A 23,246-nucleotide genomic window follows, 5' to 3' on the forward strand; every position below is an offset into this window, starting at 1 on the left:
GACGATATTTACAGAGTTGTGAATTGGTTTCGGGTTCCACATCGTAGAGTCGGGTGCACCGCAGAGGACCCAGCTGATTGTATCTGTTGCTACTTGCGACACAATTCAAAACGTGAAATTTCTGTGGACGCGTCTAGGCGGCCCGAGTCCCGTATAGCGGCACTGGAGGCAGTGTCCAACCAATACGACCAACAGAGCATTCAACGTATTTCTCTGGACACTGACTCCAGTATTACAGAGCTTGAGCTTTGTAGTAATAAAGAAGGCCTTCACCTTGCACGCCAGGTTGCCAGCGATCACCCTGAACGGGACCACGGCCAATTGCATATACTGACTAACTGCGCTGATGCACTCAACTGACTCATTCGTCCATCTATGCGCAATACCACCGTCCAGGAACACACATGCGAGGCACTCATGGCGAACTCTGGGACACTGGTAACGGTACGATGGATTCCTAGACATCAGGGTCCCCCACGAAACGGCAATCTCGTCGACTTGTGAGCGATTCTTCAATACAACGCTCCCAGCTCGTGATCCCTGTGGGACCAATTACGCTCTCCAGTGATTCATATGGGGAGCGCCGCGGTCGACGTAGTCGACGGAGGGTGGAATTATACATTACTGTGAAGCTGGTTGGTTTTTCAAACGGGGAGGTGTTCATCTGACCTGGCGGAGAAGGTCGAGACTATAGGCTTCGGATAAGCACAACGTATATTGACGGGACCAATTAGAAAGAAAGATGCACCAATGAAAATCAAGCTAGTCTAATAACAACAGTCCTATGAATAGAAGTCCCATGAAAAAAGTCCGACTACAAATTGTTCACGATAACGTGTGGGTCTCTGTCGGTGAGCTCGCTTGGTGCGCAGGGAACGGTGCGCCGGGCTCGGTGCGCTGGGCTCGGTGTTGCGGTCGATGAACAACACGTCCGTTTCGGCCCGTGTGCTCTGTGGGTGGTCTGGACTGGAAGAGACCCGGCGTAGCCCGGCGCAAAAACCTCCTGAGCATTGAAGCCCAGCCGAGAGCTTCCAAGAGGAATGTGCGGCTCCGAAACGAAGACCTCCTAGGCGTTTTCGCCCAGCCGAGAGCTTCTGAAACCACCTGCTCCTTCCTGCCTCGAGCACTCCTTGACGTTGGCGCTGGCCGCCGCAAAGTCGGGTCCCGTGAGCTGGGCTCGGGGTGCTGCCGCGGTGCCCTTGTCGATGCCGGTGCTGCGACTGATGAGCGATTAGGCCCGGGTGCTCCGTGGCCTGTCTCGGCTGATCTGCCTCGTTTTCAACGGGGGAAGATACGGCTCGCAACGTAGGTTCCCCGACCGTTCTCGGCCTCGTAACGGAGGTTCCCCGAACGTTCTCGTCCGGCAGGTCGCTCCTCGAACCTTGTTCCTCCAGCAATCGTGCCACGACCGTCTGGCTTCCACTTCCAAATGATGAAATGGCGCTGTTGCCCGTGTGCTCGCAGTTACCGGAAGAAGGCTGCTGTGAGAACAGCGCAGAGACGGCGTTGCCAGTCCACGAGGCCAGGAGGGAAATGTGTCTCGGCCTTGAGGTCTCCTGGGCGTTCGCGTCCAGCAGAGGACTCGCCGAGAGCCGCGTTCTTCCTGCCTTCAGCTGGTCACCTCCGGTCCACCTCCTCTTCTTTTTCCTCCTTCTTCTTATTCTCGGCGTGCTCTTTTTTTCTTTTCACCCCCAGCACGAGCGCTTCGTTGTCTTCACTTCTTACTCCGGCTCGTGGCTTTTAAACGCACCTTTTTACGGCTACCATTCCTTCATGTGATAAACCCGCAACCCCTGGTCTACCACGAGGTGCTCAGAGGTTACTCAACTGGGTGGGGTCAGGCTACGGTTACACATACGATATAGTTGTTGGATAATTACCGCACAACCGACATCTCATGATGGCAGCCACCCCAATGGTGGCTAGGCCGCTGCGTTACCCAGACCAGTCCTATCTATCGCATGCAATAAATACGTCACCCCAGCTCCCCGTTACCTCGTTTGGACTGTAGCGCACTAGACTTCGCGCTAACCAGCGTCCCTTCTCGCTTCTCTCATATGAGGACTGGCTGAGGCCACGTGGTCGGCCATAAGATACGTTGGCTGTGGTGTGACTTTTTGTGTGTGAGGCAGCCATAGCCGGTTGTTAATATTCCACTCCTTTCACCCTGCTACCTCGAGCCATCCCGCAATAAAAATATTCGTCTGTCTGTCTGTCTGTCTGTCTGTCATATGCAACGAGCACTCCAGCGGCTGGTTGCCAGCTACGCAGCTGGCAGCCAGCCGCTGGAGCGCTCGTTCCAGGCGTGGTGAGTTGTAAAGTACAGTACAGCTCACGCCGCTGGGAGCGACGATCTGATCGCAATAATCCTCTCTAATCAGCGGAAGTAATAGGCCCTGAATACTATCCAGCCTTACACTACAAGCACGACGTGCACAGTGCACGAAACAGCGTATAACACCCGCTGCCTGACCGGAATCTCGCTGCCTGACCGGAACAATCGCGCGGTACAATTCAGCCAAATGTTGAATCGTGAATGATTTTAAGAGCAGAATTCCTCATTGCCCAAGTTGAATGTACAATCATCGCACGACCCGACACAGCCAAGCTCCGTAACCGCCACTTCCGAGAGGAGTGAACGAAAATGCACGAAAGCTGCGCAGTTCTCATAGAAAAAGTGATTTTGAGTAAAGCTTACGGACATGGGTATTTTGCAGACTATTAAAGCTTAGCTGTTGTGTATGCTATTGTTATCACAGTACAGCTTCATTGTGAACGCGTAATAGCTGTTGCTGAGTTATTTAACGTGATTTTATGAAACATTCGCTCAATAGTTTCAGTACCGCCTTTTCGTAGCCAATTCGCCGACGGCCGACATAAGAAACGATCCCCAATTCACACCGAGAGGTCGCCCGCCGATGCCTCCACCGGACAAATATCGGCCCGCAATGATCACTCCTGTCGTTTTTTATGGACATGAGGGAGAAAAAAGCACCGCTACCCGGAAAATTAAGCGCACACCCGCAGGGGACAGTGAAATTAGAAACATGATTGGGTGCAGAAGTGGCAGCAGCATCCAATTCGGTATGCCTATCGCCTTCCGGGGGGGGGGGGGGGGGGGGGAGGGAGAGGGGCGTTTTTCTACCCCTCTTTATCCTTTCTTCCCCCGTCACCACAGCGGCGCAGAGCTGCGCTGTACAGGCATTAGTTCGAAGCCGCGGCCGGGCGGCCGCCTTCGGGCGTCGTTCTTCACTACTTCTGCGACGTTTTCGCTGGTTTTCACTGCAGGGAGTTTGTCCTTTACAATAAAATGATTGAAATGCTTAGCATAAGTCTTAACTAGGCAGCTACAGGTAGGCTAGTTTGCCGTCTTATCGCATTTTTATTTAGAGTCTCCTATCTAATACCTCGCTGGAAGGCCTTTAGAGCCCTAGGGAAGTTTAGACACCAAACTAGTCAGTCCATAAAATTATACTGCCAATGCTCCTGTACTATTTGGCTTCGAGCAAGCGGGCCTGTTCCTCCTTGCGGCGTCGCTGATCGCGAGTTCCCTGCTCCTAGGTATACGTACGGTTGAGGCGTAGCCTTCTCATTTTGAAGTAACGTGCGACCCGTGTTGGGCCTTGCCGCGTTGACTATGCTCCGGCCGCACAGACGCCATTCTTCGTTTGAGTTGCGCTCCATGCAGTGGCTCATTTCGCGCGAACTGCTGCGAAAGATACTTTTTTATTCCCCGCCCCAATCCACGAACCGCCGTTCCCACTAACCATTTTGCGAGATGTGAGACTGGTGCTACGTCACCAACAAACACAGCAATTTTTATCCCCTTGCTAATAAATCTTCTACAACGTGCTTTTTTGTACGTGCACAGTGTTGCGCCGGAAAAAAAACTATGTGTACTCGGGATTGGCGAATATTCCTCGCGCTTAGCCATTTAATACTACGTTTTAAAAATTAGTTCTTGGTGGATCATATATACTGCACTATACACTACAAAAATGCGACCAGACGACCTATGGTTCATTTTCATTTTGTTGCGAAGCTGGACGCAGAGCAAACATCATACTTTCAAGAAAAAAATTAACTTCCCGTAAACAATTTAACTATGTTGCAAGGCAGAACGGGTACAGACGCATCAATAACATTTCAGGTAAAAGCAAAAATTAATATATACTTGCACTTTTGCGCAGGCAGCCAGTTTCATTACCGCATCCACCTGTTCACTTATTCGTACTGATTCCCATATAAAGAAATGAAATGCTCGCTGACAAAATTACCGCTGTTCTTACGTATGAAAGAAGCCTTTGAAAACTCTCCGAAGACTTCTGCTCAGCTATGCTCGACACTTTCGGTTTGTTCAAGAGCGCCTGATATTGTTTGTTTCCCCGAGCCCCCGCACGGGGCACCTTGAGTATTCATGGTGACGGTGTTGGCGACACCGCGGACCCCGAGCCCCCAACATAAACTGTAACCTACCGTGGTGATGTGTTTAAAGGTGAAGGGTAGAAGCCTCAAACGGTGGCCGTCGGAGCCCAGGTCAAGCTCCGGCGGATGGGCTCCCTGTCTGTTTACCAGGCAGGGAGCTCCGGGACCTCTCAGGCTATCAGGGTAAGGTTTGAGAAGAAAGTACCCCCGTACCCTGCTTCTATACTATGATGTATGGCATTCTCTAAACCCCCCCCCCCAAACGTGATCGGTCCCTGAAAAGGGGCCGCACCGAAGTATCTTTTCCTTCATTCCCATCTTTGACATTTCCTGAACCAGATAATTTCTCTCGATTTCTTGTCATGGAATCCATCAATCCAACCCACCCACTTGCATCTCAGTCAGTCTTCTTGATTGCCAAGTACCTTGAAGCCATAGTAGGAAAATCGTATAAGTGCAAAAAACAAAAGTCTGGTGAACTCCTAATTGAAATAAATGACAAGCAGCAGTCTGCAAAGCTTCTTGCTCAGACTAGACTGGCTGATCTCGACATCCGGGTCACACCCCATCGGAGCCTCAACAGCTCGCAGGGTGTGATATCCGAGGCAGACCTCCTGAACGAAACGGATGCGGATCTCCTTGCCGGCTTGAAGGATCAGGGCGTCACTGCCGTGAGACGCATCACTATCCGCAGAGACGACAGGGAGATTCCGACCAAACACATTATCTTGACTTTCGACCGCGCAGTTCTTCCACAATACATAAACGCAGGTTTTATCCGTTGCTCCATCCGTCCCTACATCCCGAACCCGCGGCGCTGTTTTAAGTGCCAGAGGTTCGGGCACGGTACGAAGTCTTGCCGTGGCCGAACGATGTGTGCAAAATGCGCGGCGCACGATCATCCGAGCGAGAACTGCCCATCCGAAACTCTCACTTGTGTAAACTGCGGGGGGCCGCATGCAGCGTACTCCCGCAAGTGTGAAAAATTCCAAATGGAAAAAAAGATAATTAACATCAAGGTCACGGAGAACATCACCTTCCCAGAGGCGCGAAAGAGGTTCGCCTCTTTCCCTCTGGGGAGGTACGCAGACGCGGCTCGCCGGGGGGCGGAGCGGCGTCTGGTTTCCACAAGGACCCAGTTCAGCGAGTCTGACCTGGTCACGCCCCCGCCCCCCGCTTGGTTGCCCCACGCAGCCCACCCGGCACCACGCCGCTTGCTGAGGCAGCAGCGGTTGTGGTGCAAACCACTTCTGTCGGGACCGGTGCCGCTCCCGCCTCTGTCTCCCCGTCCTCCAGTCCGTTGGAGGGTACCGAGGTGATGGACACCACGGGCCCCGCACCGGCTCCCACCGTCACCGCACCGCCCGTGCCACCTCTGGTGCCCCGGACGCCCTGGGCGGTGGCGGCTCAAACGAAGGGCTCCCGAGGGGGGGCCAAGTCTGGGGGGCCCGGTCCGTCGGGCACCCCTCGGACATCCGACGACGAGATGGATGTCGGGCCGTTCCTGCCTGCAACGCAGCTCAAGGAGCGGCCACCGACTTTCAAGCCTACAGACAGGCCTCAAAAGCCTAACCCCAGAGTAACAGCCCCGAAAGACGACACATGAACACGAACACATACACACACTCCATTCATTCTTAAACCTAAATAATGGGAACAGAAAACATCATTCAATGGAACTGCAGAGGCCTCCTTAAAAATCTTGATGATGTGTATGATATCCTGCATGCCAATCAGCAAAGTCTCATGTATCTCCAAGAGACTCACCTCAATTCCAAACAGACAAGTTTCTTAAATAGGTACATGGTATTCAGAAAGGACAGGGTTGGCTGCACACACTCTTCAGGAGGTGTGGCAACTGTCGCCCGGAAATCCTTAGCCTGCCACCCTGTCACTCTGAACACTGTCCTCGAGGCTGTAGCAATTCGAACAATAATATTTAATAGGTTTATAACGGTGTGCTCCATTTACATTCCTCCTGATCATGCACTTTCGAGCTCTGATTTCGAGGCGCTGGTCGACCAGCTGCCTGAACCATACATCCTAACAGGCGACCTTAATGCGCACAACTCTCTTTGGGGCTCCTCCAGAACGGATGCCCGAGGTCGCCTGATAGAGAAATTTCTTACATCTTCAGGAGCATGCCTTTAAAAAAAAGCAGCCTACATACCATAACTTAGGACATAATACGTACTCACATCTCGACTTGGCTATTGGTTCTGCAATTCTCTTTCCATGTCTTGAGTGGGGCGTGGGCACGGACCCATATGGTAGTGACCACTTCCCCACATCCCTAACATACAGAGGTAAAGGCCCATGCAGTCCATCTGCCCATAACAGGTTTAATGAATCAAAAGCAAACTGGAGTACATTCACAGAAACATCTAAACTACACCAAACAACCATAAAACACCTACACGTGGAGGAAGCAGCCCAACTCGTCACGGCGCACATAGTCGACGCCGCCGGAAAGTCCATTCCCCAGGCCTCCAGTGGGTCCCGCACCCCAAGGAGGCCCTGCTGGAACGAGGACTGCAGGCGGGCGCGAGAGGCCCAGAACAAGGCGTGGGGTGTCCTTCGCCGGTACCCCACGTCACATAACCTCATTTCTTCTTTCTCTTTTAAACGGGCAAAGGCTTTTGGGAAGCGAGTGCGTCGTGAGGCGAAAAGGGAGAGTTGGCGCACCTTCCTCACTTCCATCAACTCATACACTGACACACACAAAGTCTGGACACGAACACGAAAACTAAAAGGACGACAGACACACAGCCTGCCCCTGGTTAGTACAACAGGGGACACACTGGAAGACCAGGCTAACACACTTGCGCAACACTTCGAACACGTGTCCAGTTCAGAACACTACACCAACACTTTCATTAAACACAAAGCATCATGTGAGAAGAAGTCACTGCGTGATAGCAACAAGTCGCACACTTCTTACAATTCTCCTTTTTCAATTTATGAGCTGAAGGCTGCTTTGACCACATGTAAACCTTCAGCTCCAGGTGCAGACAGGATTTCATACACAATGATACAACACTTACATACAGACACGCTTGAAACACTTCTTCACCTCTACAATAAAATATTTCTTTCGGGGCACTTCCCACGCTCTTGGAGGGAGGCCATAGTAGTGGCTTTCCTAAAGGAAGGGAATGACCCTTCCTCTCCATCCAGTTATCGCCCATTGCCCTGACAAGCTGCCTGTGTAAGCTCTTCGAGAAGATCATAAACAGGAGACTCGTGTACTTCTTAGAGTACAACGGTCTTCTCGAGAGCTGCAAGGCAGGCTTTAGGGCGGGGCGATCTACGAACGATCAACTCGTTGCGTTAGACTCGTATATTAAAGATGCCTACCTCCATAAGCAGTACTGTATGACAGTATTCTTTGATCTTGAAAAGGCGTACGACACTGCTTGGCGGTACGGCATCCTCAGCGATTTGAAGTCCTTTGGTATGTCGGGTAACATGTGGAACACGCTTGCCAGTTACCTCTCTGAAAAAACGTTTCGCGTGCGAGTTGGAACTGCACTCTCTAGAGTTCATGTGCAGGAAAACGGTGTTCCGCAAGGTGGAGTTTTGAGTTGCACTTTGTTTATTGTAAAAATGAACTCTCTTCGGAAGGCTCTGCCACCAACCATTTTCTGCTCAATCTATGTAGACGACGTGCAGTTATCCTTTAAGTCTTGTAACCTGTCTATCTGCGAGCGCCAAGTCCAGCTTGGTGTTAACAAGCTAGCTGGCTGGGCAGATAGCAACGGTTTTAAATTTAATCCAGTGAAGTGTACTTGTGTTTTGTTTTCGAAAAGGCGCGGCATTCGGCCGGATCCAGACATCAAACTCAATGGTGTCTCAATTCCAGTCAGAAATGAACACAAGTTTTTAGGTGTAGTCCTTGATGAAAAGCTCTCGTTCATTCCCCACATAAAACAACTTAAACATAAATGCTTAAAGGCCATGAATATACTCAAGGTTCTCTCCCACTCTTCATATGGTACTGACAAACAACTTCTTTTACGTGTTTTTACCAGCCTGATAGGTTCACGGTTAGACTATGGAAGCGTTGTTTATGGGTCAGCAAGTAAGACATCCCTCAAAATGCTGGACCCAGTGCTTCATCTGGGGCTGCGGTTGGCATGTGGCGCCTTCCGGACTAGCCCGGTCGAAAGCCTCTATGTGGAGTGTAATAAGTGGAACCTACAACGTCAGCGAGCATACACAGATCTCCTTTTTGCTTTTAAAATTTCATCTATGCCACACCATCCTTTTAAATCGGCTTTTTATGATACGTCTATGACTGCACTACTCCTAAACCGACCATCGTTCTCTGCGCCCTTCTCTTACAGAGTTAGAGAGGAAGCGTCAGAGCTTTCTGTCTCCTTTTTAGACACCATACAAAGTTGTCAAACAGATTTTATAGCACCATGGCATCTCCGCCCTGTATCATGCGACACATCCTTCACACATGTAGATAAAAACCGAGCTCCCACTTGTGCAATTCTGCAGCACTTCTTGTATTTGCAGCAGAAGTATCAATTTTCTGAATTTTATACGGACGCCTCTAAAACTGCCACCTCTGTGTCCTGCGCGGCGCATGGGCCCGGCCTTAATGTCACTAAAACTCTTAACAGTAAAACGAGTATCTTTACGGCAGAGGCTTATGGTGTACTTCTTGTTGTTAATCATATCCTTCAAAGTCACATCCCACAATCCATTATATATACAGACTCCCTCAGTGTCGTGCGGGCGTTGTCGTCAACAAAGTCTTCAAAAAATCACGTTGTAAATCCAATAGTCAAGGGTATTATGTCTGTGTATGTCCAGAAATTTGAACTAGTCCTTTGCTGGGTCCCTGGCCACTGTGGTATAGCCGGAAACGAAGCAGCGGATCGAATGACCGCTGCTGCTACACTCTCGAATACAGTAGACATAACCACATTACCCTACACCGACGTGAAACCACACATCAGACAACAACTTCGCAAAACATGGCAAACACACTGGAATGAACAAACCGACAACAAGTTACACGTAATAAAACCACACTTGGGACCATACGCCACCGACACACGCAATAGATACACTGAAGTCGCCTTGGCTAGATTACGGATAGGGCACACTCACGCAACGCACTCGCACCTGCTCACTGGATCTCCAAGACCTCTGTGCAGCAGGTGCGGAGAGGCCCTATCCGTGATCCACATCCTCATAGAATGTAAGGCACTCGACACTACACGACGCAAACACTTCCCTCAACTACACACACGACATATTCCACCACACCCATCATACTTCTTAGGAGATGATGCCATGTTTTCTGTTCAGCGCACGTTTAAGTTCCTATCAGAAGTTCACTTTTTACAACTCATCTCATACCACCCATAGCTTTACCCCTGGTCCTATACACCAGCCACCTTATTTATTTTTTAACCACTCTTGTTCTTCACCCTGCCCTTTACACCAGCCGTACTCATAGTTTTTAACTGATTTTATTTCGTGTTGTCTCCTCATCAAATAACTTTCTGTTTGGCGCTCTTTGCCCGTGTCGGCCTTGCGCCAATAAAATCAAACCATCATCATCATCATCATTGTTTCCCCACGCAATGAACGGTGTAAGGGATGAAATACTGATCTGTTTTATTTTTGCGGGCAACTAGTGCCCGCTGAGGCGGTCATTCGCACAGCGGCCGGCCAGGCCGATTTATGCCTGCCCTAATGGGAGTGGTATCTCGACGGTTGCGCAACCACTTAAGGTGCAGTATGCTACCTTTCCCAAGATATGTTCGAATTTTTAGCAATCTTTGGGCAGAAGCTAGCCAAGCCGCATTATGGGGAAGGGAGAGGGGAGAAAATACTACGGGCAGTTAGTGCATGTTGGCTACATTTTTAAGGTTAAGCGCCACCGTGTGGACAAGCAATAGACTTTTGCGCTTATGTACCAAAGCAACCTTCACTGATGATCTCTGCAATAAAAATTAAGCAATAGCTCCAAGGACCACCAAAGAAACAGCACTCGTCTGTAACATGAGAACATGGGGGACCAAACTCTCTTAAATATCGTGAAGCGTGACTAATTTCGTGCTTATTGGAGAAAAGATGAAGCAGCCGACTTTTTGACTGTCTGTGAACGTTCGGACACATAAGAAAGAAAATATTTAGGACCCTTTGGCCTGTAAAGGTAAGGCCCATGGTGTGCTAAACGGGTAGGGTTAAATTTTGGAAACTAAAGTCGTGGCAAGGAGTTTATTGTGTGAGAAAGGGAACTTTTTACACTCGGCGAAATGCGCTTAAAAACTTGTTAACAGTGGCAATATAGCTTAATATTATCTTAAGTTGGTTAGGTTAAAACAGGTGAGGTTAAAACATCTGAACTGAAGTGAGGAGAGGCTTTTAAAAATACCAGGAAGTCGTTAAAATTACCCAAAATGTTTTGTACCAAAATGTTTTGCAAGCTAAGGCTAAGTAAGCTTGCCAAAATAGGCATGCAATACGTGGCTTGCAAACGCCAACATTACCGCCCTTTCTTGCGAGCAACTCCCAGCTTTTTCAGCCTTTCCAGAATTAAAAGCATCATTTAAGTGCGCAGCCTTTCGCCGTATATAGTTGTGGCTCACAATCATGGCAAGTGGGCGTTTGTCAGTGCCCACCATGCATATCATTTGTGGGAGCGCACCTCGAGCTGCGTACTCGACACCGCTTCAATGCGGAAAGGTATACATCGGGAAGACCAGTTGCTCAATAAATCTTTCGCAGAGAAAACACCATTTCCGTCGAAAAACAGGTTTTCACTAACCACACCATTGCGTTGAGTTTACAAGCAAACCATGTCAGCAGCTCTTCAAAAAAAGGAAAGGTCTCTCCAGAAGCCGGAAAAAAGTCCCCCGCGAATTCATACAGGCTTTTTTTATAGACACGAAATACGGAAATTACTTTAGCGACCAGTCCCTCACTTTGAAAACTCTCCGAAGACTTCTGCTCAGCTATGCTCGACACTTTCGGTTTGTTCAAGAGCGCCTGATATTGTTTGTTTCCCCGAGCAATGAACGGTGTAGGGGATGAAATACTGATCTGTTTTATTTTTGCGGGCAACTAGTGCCCGCTGAGGCGGTCATTCGCACAGCGGCCGGCCAGGCCGATTTATGCCTGCCCTAATGGGAGTGGTATCTCGACGGTTGCGCAACCGCTAAAGGTGCAGTATGCTATGGAATTGAGTACCAATCGAACACCTAAACATGTCGAGGAATCGGTTCCCCGCCGCGGCCGGCGCTGTTCTGATGGAGGCAAAAAGCAAAAAAAAGGGCAGCATCTCCACTACATTGTAGTGTATGATGGCGATGGTGCGGAATACGGGGACTCGAAATGACATCCAAGTTGCGCCCCGAGTGACATCCAATTTGCGCCCCGACCATCATTCGATTTGAGCCGTGATTTGCACCTTGATTATTCCCTTAATGGATCTGCAACTCAGGGCTACAATGAAATTTCGCTGGGTTTTCGATTGATGGTCGTGTGCGCACGGATGGACGCGGACGGAAATTGGAAGGTCCTAAGGTGCTCCGCACCTAAAACGCCCGTTAAGCACGTCAAATATCCCCAGAAGTTCAAAAGTAATCCGAAGACCTTTACTACGGCATGCCTCATCACCTGTGAAGCGTCGGTGCGTTACACCACAATCAATCAATCAATCAATCAATCAATCAATCAATCAATCAATCAATCAATCAATCAATCAATCAATCAACCAACCAACCAACCAACCAACCAACCAATCAATCAATCAATCAATCAATCAATCAATCAATCAATCAATCAATCAATCAATCAATCAATCAATCAATCAATCAATCAATCAATCAATCAGTGAATCAATCAATAAATAAATAAATAAATCAATCAATAAAACAAGAAGCGGAAGTAATAAATTTGGTAGCCTTGGGTGCGTGCGCAAGAAGCGGTATATATTTACGTTCGTTTTTAGATGCGACGCATCTCTTTTACTCGCATTGTCCTTCGGCGTCGTCCGGCGAAGCCGCATCCCTCCCCCATTCCCCTCGCCGCGCCAGCTGCGCACTAGCGCCGCTCTCCGCGCAGCGCCATCTGCATGTTAGCGCTCGCCGGCGCTCGCTCGGTCGCGGTGCCAGCTGTGCGTGGGTGCGGGTTAGCCCGCAGCTTGCGCTCAGTTAACACATGCGCATGCGCTGCTATGCGCTGCTCTCTCTTATTCCGCTGCATATAAACGCGGTAAATGCGCCGCTCCGCTCAGTGGTTCCGCCGCCGCTCCACCGATGGCATCTTCCGATGGCCACCGATGATTTGAATGGAGCCTAACAGGCCTGCTATCGCGATGGTCGGTGCAACCGTAACAAGCACAGGCCACCCCGATAAAAATTTACATCATTTTCCCGCGAGGGGAACCATGGGGTAGATGCGACGCATCGGGGGTTAACATGCTGCGTAAAATATGGACACACAACAAAAATGGACACGCTAAGATAACGGAAACGCAACGGAAACCCACGATGCGTCGCATCTACCCCATGGTTCCCCTCGCGGAAAAATGGTGTAAATTTTCAATAACATTTAGTTGCTAGTATGCGCCCGTCGTGTCTCTTATCATCTTCCCGTACCTTACGCGCAGTGTTCTTATCTCCAAATGCAACACAATATTGCCCAACAGCATGATGCACTTGGAAAACAAAACCTGTCTTCATATGCTTGAAAAAAATTTTCACTGACGGTAACTATACTCCCTTGTGCGGAATGTGAGCACAGCGCGAACTGCACTTTTCTCAGTCACGGCGCATATCTGCGGCGTCTCAGGAAGTGATCACGTAATGAGTGACCGCACGGGGGCGCGCACTATGCTGTTATCTTGGAGCGCTTCGCCGGCGGCGGATATACAGCTGGTGCAAATGAATGTTGGAACCTCCCGCAAAAATTTCACGTGGGAAGGATGCGCTACCCACGGAGTAGTAGCGTCCGCCGAAGGTGTGATGCGGGAAGCAGTAACGGAGATAACGCCATAGAAGCTCGTGCAGCACCGCCTCCCCCCCATGACAATTTTGCCAGTGTTCCGGTGAGCGCCTCGTGAGTGCTCAGCATGCTGCCCTTTTCCGCACCACTTTCGCGCAATTTCCGCTGCCGTCTTCTTGTCTTCTTCCGGCCTTCGCTCACTCGGCTACGGCGGCATCGCCGTAACCGTGGCGGTCGGCAACGCCCTCGCCAAATCCCAGTAGTGGCCGCCAGAGTGCTTGCGCACTAAAACTTTCTTTGGAAAGAAGCGCCGTAAACTTTGTAAACTAGTATCTCGCAATACTTTGCGTCTGCGGAGTACACAACCCCTGACTTAGGCTACTTTGAACACAAGCGGAAGCTTAAAGGGGCCATGCAGACAAAGTACAAATTTGTTTTGTTCGAAAGATTTCGGATTTTATACTGCCCCCAAAGCTTGTCTGGAAGCATGCGATGGTTTATTCAACAAACAAAAATTCAATGTAAGTTAAAATTTTGATTCTTCCGTGAACTTGTGTGTTTTTACGACGTCTCAAATGGCGTCACAAGGACATGTCTTCAAGCAGCTGCGGAGCCCTGTCTACCGTCAGTTCACCAAGATTGCGCCACCATACAGCGGCAAGCCATGTACTGCCTTTGGTTTTAAAGACGATCGTCTTACTTAAACGCAGCAATTTTGATCTGTCTGCCCATTTCTCTGTCTGTTTTTTTATATTACCGTTTGTCTCAAACGAAAAACTAGGTTACAGTAATTTTATAACATTCGCCACCTTTGCGATAAACACAAGTTTAAAATCTCTTCAGTTGAACAAGGTCATCAAGCATTGGTAACCATTCAGGTGGTTCGCTTAGCGCTTTGTATACCTCACGTATGTTGACCATACTCTCAATGAAATACTCTCTGGCGGGCCGTGCATTGGGATCGGCATGCCTGTCAGCCATCCTTTTGCGCCACAAGCTGTGCATGCTGATCAACATAAACATGTCGAATGGCACGCCACTTTGGCCGGGCGTGGCCGAACCGACTCACAGACAGAGAAATGCCCCCATTTCTCTGTCTGTGAGTCGGTTCGGCCACGCCCGGCCAAAGTAAAATAGTTTCATATAACCACAGCCAAATGGAAAAGTGCCGTGTCAGTGTTCATACTTGTCAACATTATTGAACAAGAACAAGATATTACACAAATATAAGGCAGAAAATCAATGCAGAAGTGATATTTGCAGTGTTCTTTTTTTAATAAATACATGGATGCTTGGTTTTTGCGATAGCAAATTAAATACTATATCAACTGAAGAAAACTGTCACCTGCTCTTGGCCGCACCACTATAGCTTCTAGCGGAATTAAAAAAATAAACGGGAACAGCAACGAAAGCTTCCAGCAGATAGGCTCCACTAGATAGAAGGGCAACGTGGTTCTACAAACGTTTAAGTCGGGTGTCTTTTTTCACGCCGGTCTCCGCCGTATACCAGCGCTGGCATCGAGGCACCAGACATGCAGCAGTGGAACGCGGTAAATTTAAATTGACTTGAGCAAACCTATAGCGTGTTATCTTGTGAAAAACGAGACGCAGAGTAAGAGCATAAGAGTTGAGCGGGAAAAGGAAGAGAGGCATTTACTTGATAGGGGCGCCAGTCGACTATCATCTTTCTTTGACATTTGGAACGAAAGAAGGAGATATGCGGTCATTCTTGAATATGCCAGTACCTGGTTTGTTTTTGTTGAGGTAGGAAATAATCGTTTCGTGAAAAATGGTGTTCGCTCGACAAATATGCTCACGTAAGACATCGTCGATAACGCCGATCGGCCAGTGCCGTCTGAGACAACGCCAAGGAGCCGAAGTGCTGTGCAACTAAAATAAGCATAGTGGGCGCAGTACCAACAGCAGTACACTTCGGTACTTCTAAGTGCACTTTCGTAACTTGCACTGTTTATCTCACATCAGTACCGCTATAAAAAGAAGATGCCCTAATTTTAAACGGAAATAGCTCGTTCGGCAAGCTTATAAGCCCTGACTAATATACGTTTGCTTTTGCCGGCATTCGCCAATCACCGAGCTGGCACTAATGGCATCGTAAATTCTGTTGTGGGAAATGAGTTAGTTGGCCGCATGGCAATTCGTTTTTTTCATAATTTTACAGCTTATCTGAGGAAGGTTTACGTTAAAAGTGGTGTCAGTCTGATTCCAACGAGGCACCCTTTCGAATGAACCAAACTTGTGTTTTGTCTGCATGGACCCTTTAAATCCACAGTGATACTATGAGGCTAGTGTTTGTAGGTATTCTTCCTGTCGTCCGGGTGCAGGACGTAGGTGTAAGCGAACGGAAACCAGAAAAAAAATTGGCACAGCTTGCACTAGTGGTGCTCAGCTGGAGGAACACCAGAGCTGGCTGTTGCGCCTTTGTCTGGGACACGGATGTTGCACCTGACATAGATTTCCGGACTAGCCGCTTGAAGTCCTCCGCGAGTGGAGGCACGGAACGCTTTGTCCGCAGCCTCTATGTCAAAGTGGACCGCGGTAGCAGGCAACCGGCTTCAGGCAACCGGCTTCGCGATCTCGGCGCATGTAGCGCGAGCTGTCCTCCGCTTTCTATTTGGGTAGCGGACGCACGGGAACTGTTTTTTTTTTGTTTTTTACAGCGAAGCTCTTAGCCACTCATTACTGGCAAAATTTTGTGTCGTAAACAAAAATCCCAAACAGGACCAAGCAGGTCTCGCCCAGGACCCCGAGCACATGCGTCAGGATTCATATATTGCCGCCAGAGAAGCAGAGTGCAAGCGAAAAGCTCGTCGAGACAACCAGAAACATTGCAAACCCTCCCCCATCAGAATGCCTAGCTGGTTACAACAGCTTCGCTGGGTATCCATTTTCGCAGGGCGGGGTGCCGTCTATTTTTTGTGACCTTCATAAATTATGAAAACGATTCATATCTCTTCATAAATTATGGGAATAGCGCTAGTTGGACAGGAACAGTGTACTAACGGTATCTTCCAGTCAGGCTTTAGTTAATAAAATGTGTTATTAAATTATTAAATTATTAGGTTAAGTTATTAAGTTATTAAATTATTAAATACAGTTTGCACTTCATCGGCATACTTTGGTATTTAAACGCTGCGGATTGCCTCCTTAGCAACAGGTAATAAGTACTGTGCTTATTTTTGCGTTAATAAAGCGTCTACCATTTCAGGTTGTATTTCAAGAATTGACTGTTGTAAATTGGTGTAAATAAGTCACTCTAGTCACGTGTTAATATTACCATTGAAAAAAGTTGAGGTACTATTGATGATGTGGGTTGGCCACAGATTCAGGATATCTGTGGTTTGATTATCACCAATACAAAAAGTCACCAAATATACAATAGCCTAAAATAATTGATTGAGTCGATTTCCAATGAGCATTAAGGATCCTGTTCGTGGATTGCTGAACAAGGTTTTTAAGTTTCAGCCATCGGTCACCTTGTCTGCCATTTTTGAGCCAGGAATAACACAGTTTTGCTGCCGAGTAGTCCAATACTTTTCAATATAAGAACCACAAAGCGTTTGTCTTTTTCAGGTTTGCCGAAAACGGGTGGCGTGTGTGACAATGAGATTAACACTGGCCTTGTGAGAGACGATGGGAAAACATTCAAGGGGGTTGAAGACGTGGCCCAGCAAATCGCAGTTTTGTAAGTCCGTGGTTACATGCATTTCAAATTTTAATCCATATTTATGAAATGATGTTCCTGACTTACTGACTGACTGACTGACTGATGACTGACTAGCTGACTGACTGATTCGTCAACGCTCAGTGGTACTGCTGAACCTAGGGACTTACAACATCCTGACAATATTTCTCTCATGGCGTAGCGGCTCACTAAGGCGGAATTTTGGAAAATTGTACCTCTTGCAGCAAAAAAAGGAGGAAATTGTGATTTCCACAATTCTCGATTATCTCGTTCACCCGTTCATACATCGACGTGCTTTTTGCTGATATACAGTGCACTCACTTTAAATTAAAGTTGAAGGAGAGAGTGATATCGGCTGCACATATTAGCAGCTTCGTTGAAGGGTCACGACTCCCGAGCTTGCTCTATATGGTGGTTTGCTTCACCTTGGCATGGCACTGCATGGCACCACAACAAGAGCACCTTCTCGAGGCCCTCGTGGTCGGCTTTACACATGCCTTGCCCATACGGGGCAAAACTGCCACGGGTGTATGCTTTGTCAACCTTGTCGCAATATTTGAGGATGCTCGGAATAGTGCACTTCGGGATGCAATGCTTTTTCAATATACCAGTCTACGACTCGTGCCCGCGCTCAAAGTCTTCGAGAACCTTCATTTTCGCGATTAATGGCAATGCATTAGGCAGCTCCCTTTCAGCAGTTTATTCCATATTGCACGCACGTTGAGAGTAACCCACTTAAGAAGGGACGAACCAATGCTGGACGCAAACAACGTAAAAATGGCTTCGGCACACAAAAAAAGTACGACGCTGTAGCGTGCGGTTGCATGGCGTGACCACGGGTTGCAATTACATTGTAGATACCTACAGTAATGAAGTAAATATGTTGCGCTGTTTCGGCCTTGTTTATCCGTGTTGCTCGAAAAGCGGTACTTGGATTGTAGAGCGCAACTTAGCACTGGTTTCATAGGAAACCAATTACTTTTTTCAGCCGTTTTCTTTAAGGGACATTTTTGTTTATGCGAGTTTCGCTTAGCGCGCACTCCAATGTATGCAGGCCGTAATATGTTGCGGGGTATAAACACGGAGTTGTTGAACCGGTGTTCGTCAAGGCGACGAGCAGATTAGTAGAGTTAGCCAGATCTTTTTCGGAAGAGCTAAAGCGCAAGGTTCCCAGCGCTAGCGGCTCACTTCAGAAAAACGATTATCTGAGAATATGGGCAGTCATCTACTTCGGACTCTTGCAGGATCACCTTACAGGTTTTCCTTCTCATGTTATTATCGCCACTGATGCGTCCGTCCTTATTCAGAAGGCAGGCGTGGGCATTGTTTCTCCCGATTTAGATTGGTCCTTTTCCCTCCGAATACCTGATTTCATCAGTTCTTTCCATGCATAATACTTGAAAATTATCCTACCCCTTCGAAAGACAGATTCTGCTAAACAACATATAATAGTGATTGCTGACTCTCTTTCAGTTGCACTGCGCTTTCGTCCTCAAATAGATCTCCTCTACGTCGAGCCCTTAATTATTTATTGCCTACATCATTACGAGAACTTCGTTTAGTGTGGGTGCCTGGACACGCTGGCAGCAGGATTAACGAATCGGCAGATGCGTTGGAGGGACTTGCATTAGATGGCCCAGTCGTGGAAATGCTACCACCCATACATTTCCTCACCTGGGCACGTTTTCGCAGAATAGGCCTCCTACAAAGCATGGCTGAATCTTTATGCGTAGGTTCAGAGTTCGAGCACCTCCGGTTCTCATGCAAGTGCCGGATTAATAAATCACGCGAATGCGAAGTTAGCCTAACTAACTTTCGCTGTGGTGTACCAAATTTAAATCATTATTGCACCGCTTTGATCTGGCTCCTTCAGCCCTTTGTGCATTTTGCAATGAATTAGTGACTATAGAACATTTTTTCCTCTTCTGTCGACGGTGCACCTCCATACGAAAAAGATGTATGGCAAACACTTTTAATCAACGAGCCCATGCAATCTGTGTTCCGCCAATATTATCATTCGGTGCGAAAGTGCTGAGTTTTCGCCGCGGGGATGTTTGCCGAGCTGTACATTCATTCATCTTTGAATCTCGCTATCTAGCGTGCTAGATGGCGGGCTGCTCTATAAAACATGGCAGCGCCTGTACCCACTGCCTTCCGGCTCACTGCATCTCCTTCACTCCCTTATCATCTTACTTTATTTCTTTACGTACTTTTCACGGCTGTCCTTATGCCTATCCTTTCCTTATTCATTAGTGTTGATTGTGTAGTTGGTGTGCCCTATCTGCTGCCGCACCTGATTTTCTGGCAGTATACTTTTGATCTTTTTTATTCCTGTTTATACACACCTTTTCCCTAACCGAGTTTTTCTTTTTCTCTCAGTTAGCGCCCATGTCCTGGCCAATCCCCCTGAGTGGGTAGAAGCCATTCTTTTGGCACCAACCAACCAACTTCGTCGTCACCGTCGCCTCTTGGCGCCGGTGTTAAGAAACGCGTGGCAATATTCTCCAAAAAGTAGGTTTTTTAGAGTATATCACCACTGGCGCGAATTGACATTTCGAAGTAATATGAGTGTTGTTTAAAAGTCCCGCAATATATGTGTCACTGCTTCGTAGACCCGATTGGCTTTTGCTGATAAAATATTAGGCCGAAAACGCCTAGTATTTTATCTGAAAGCAGAAAAAAAGCGAAAATGATGGGTGCAGAAACATCTAATCTGAGAAGTACATTCCTGTTATAGTTTAAAACCTCCATATTGCTGAATATTTGAAACGTTGCACCCCTGAGACAATGAAGAGCTAAAAAAGGGGTTCCACAAATTGTTGTTTTAGAGGCGAACCACCTTACGACCTCGCTTTGTCCGTGGCTTGTACCTTGGCGTCCGTGTACACAGTGTTGCGCTTGCGCGAGGACCATTGTATTGCAATGAATTGGATTAGATTAAATTCAATTGTATCGAATTGGATTGGATTAGAATTGTATATACTGTACACACGCTTTGTCACTCATTTATATCCGCGAGTGGACAATTCCACGGGTGATTTACGGTAAGAACGATCCCCAGTGCTTCGCCCACTCGTCATGATTCACCCCGTGGATATGCGTAAATAATTTATGGCAGGCTCGTCGAGATATCAAAGAAGTTTTTATTGACATGTATTATCTACAGAAATTTGTAAAAGACAGTTTTGCAACATTTTCCTTTAAAGCCTATTTTTTGGCGAGAGTTAGTATTTCTTGCAAATTACCTGTTTTTATGGATTGCTCAATCACGATTAAACCCGTGGACATATCCCATTTGTTTAGCTTATAAACGCCGTTCTTAAAATTGTGGAGAGTCAACTTGAGGATTTCGTCCCATGAAGCATATAAAAAGGTGAACAGAAAAGCGGTATTTTTAAGTTACACCCCTCTGGTAGTGGAATTCAGGGTAATAGCCGCATCGCACGAAGTTCGCCATATATTCGGGCAATTGTTCCTACCACACTACCACACACCTCCCGTGGGAGCCCATGTTATTTATTATACATTTGTCACTAATCGTTATTCTTTTCCCCGACCATATAACACTTCCAATGAGTAGGTAGTCATTTGAGCACACCAGCTGTGGGCAACGTTTTTCGGAATAGTTCGAATGAGGCACGAGTTCCACCCGTTTCCCAGAACTGCACATTTCTGGGAGGAGCCCCTAAATTGGAAGGCGGCAGGTGTTCCTAATTATGTACAACTCCTCGGCGAGCTACGTAATTATGACAAGTAAGAAATAAGTCAACAGGTGTTATAGCCATTGATGTAATTAGTACAGGGGCCCACCCGGGCATTGCTGGGAACTTCCACTAGTTTTTATACATTGTCCCCGTACCGCCACAGTGGGCATTGGGCCCCTCCGATCGGACACCTTCACAAGCATACCGCAGGGGACCCCGCAAGGCTCCGTAATTTCACCACTACTTTTTAATATCGCAATGAAGGACCTCCCACCACTTCTGGAAGCGATCGCCAACCTCCAACATGGAATGTATGCAGATGATTTGACACTAGGAACCCCTACAGGATCCATCGGTGCCCAAGAAGAGGCCCTCCAAGCTGCAATACATGTGACACAGCAATACCTCCAAGCCCGCGGTCTTGAATGTGCTCCAGAAAAATCGGCCCTTTTAACACTCAGCAAAAGAACAACCAGGAGAAACGCGCAAGGTATACCCGACCCGGAACTCAAGATCAACAACCAGCCAGTCCCTAACGTCCCCTACCTCCGTATATTGGGACTAACCATTCCAAAGGAAGGCTCAGGTTCCCAAACGATCCTCCCCTACAGCGGACCCTCGCACAGCTCATGCACCTCATACATGGCGTCTCCCATCGTCGCTTCGGCCTCAAAGAAACCGACACGCTTCGCCTAATACAAGCCATCCTCATCAGCCGGATAGCATATGGTGCTCCATACCTAACCCTTAACCCAGCCGAGATCCTTTAACTCAACTCAGCGATCCGCCAATCATACAAGACCGCCCTGGGTCTCACTCCCAAGACAGCGACTACTAAACTCCTGCAGCTTGGCGTCCACAACGCATATGAAGAAATCGAAAAGGCACACCACACTTCTCAAATACAGCGGCTTAAACTAACTCCAACGGTTAGGGCAACGCTCTTGAAACCAATATTCTATACCACCAAACCACGACCAGAAAATTCGCATCCCTGTGGCTATACGACAAAACATTCGCGTTGCTCCAATCCCAAGAAATATGCACCCCACCTACAACAAAGCACGCCGAGAAGCAATATCCCGCACCATTTATAATCAATACCACCACATCCCCTGCTCGGATATGCGGATGCATCGCCATACCCCCACAAATATGCACAAGCCGCCAGCGTGGTTAATGCCAGAGGAACTGAGCTCCCTGCAGCGTCTGTTTTCACCAACTCCACCGAAACAGCTGAAGAGGTTGCCATTGCCCTTGCCGACACAACAGGCGAAGACTTTTTAATCATTGTTACTGACTGCCAAGCCGCTTGCAGGAACTACCTAAAAGGACGCATATCACAACCCACCTTGAAAATTCTGCAACAAGCGAAACTACTCCCAGAACTGTAAATCATTTGGTCTCCACGTCACGAATCCCTCGGGGGTAACGAAGCGGCAAACGCCGCTGCCCGCGCTCATTCACACCGGGCCGTTTCCCACGAGGGCCACGAACCCCCACCGGAAGCAACAGTTAAGCCCACCCCGCTGCAAACATACGCCGAAATACTCGCCCACTGCAGGAACGAGCGTCGGAAATACCCATTCCCCACCCGAACCTCTCTCGCGATGAAGCTACTACCTTCCGGCGACTACAGACAAACTCCTACCCACCTAACACCCTGCTACATGCCATGTATCCCGCCCAATACCCTGCCACATGCAAATCCTGCCCGCACCCAGGCACCCTGTACCACATTGTATGGGAGTGCCAGCAATCCCCTTCCCTCACCCCTAACCGCAACCCTACCTATGGGCAGTGGGTGGAGCTGCTGACCAGCTCCGACCTTCCACACCAGCGGCGATTGGCGGAAAGGGGACGGGTGGCCAGCATAGCCCAAGGCATCCCGGACTAAGGAAGCCTCCCACCGGGCGGGTGCCCTAACATCAGCACCTGGTCTCCAATAAAGTTTATTCATCATCATCATCATTGTCGCTGGTGTGGAAACTTTAAAAGCGCGCGCTAAATGACTAACTTTTCTCCGTTGGTCACCCCCATCCGTAGAACAGAATGGCGTTGAATATCTTACTACCCCGCCCCCTCCTTAGTATTTGCATATCCGTTCCTAAGACTTAAAACCACCTTCAAAGAAAAGGCCACGCAAACCACTCAGACGGCAAGTTTCATGATGGGTTGTTCTGCTGCGGAGGGTACGTCGTAGGGGACTTAGGAATAAATAACGTAAATGAGAACGGAATTAGATATATTTAGGGGTATTAGGCATGACTAAGGGTGGATTCAAATCAGTTTGTTTAAGCTTCCGTTGCAAACACCCCCCGTTAAATGGCTGCGCGACAAAGAGATATCTATCCAGCGGAGACAACATCACCGCGTGTGAAGTCAACGAGATTATTGATCATTGTTTTGTTTCGTGCGGTGACGCGGTGTTTTTCTGAGAT

General features: G+C 48.2%; 1 protein-coding gene across 1 annotated transcript in view; it reads right to left on the reverse strand.

Annotated features, from left to right (window-relative positions):
• Positions 1-1,066: 1,066 nt before the first annotated feature.
• The window catches only part of LOC144172960 (uncharacterized), a 162,229-nt gene continuing 140,049 nt past the window's right edge, over positions 1,067-23,246 (reverse strand). The window contains exon 5 of the mRNA XM_077701554.1: positions 1,067-1,220. Coding sequence (XP_077557680.1) covers positions 1,067-1,220 — 154 coding nt within the window. The remainder of the gene's footprint in view (positions 1,221-23,246) is intronic.

This window comes from Haemaphysalis longicornis, unplaced genomic scaffold (genome assembly GCF_048455015.1).
Source record: "Haemaphysalis longicornis isolate Haplotype H1 unplaced genomic scaffold, Haemaphysalis longicornis Haplotype H1 scaffold_28, whole genome shotgun sequence".
Taxonomy (NCBI): domain Eukaryota; kingdom Metazoa; phylum Arthropoda; class Arachnida; order Ixodida; family Ixodidae; genus Haemaphysalis; species Haemaphysalis longicornis.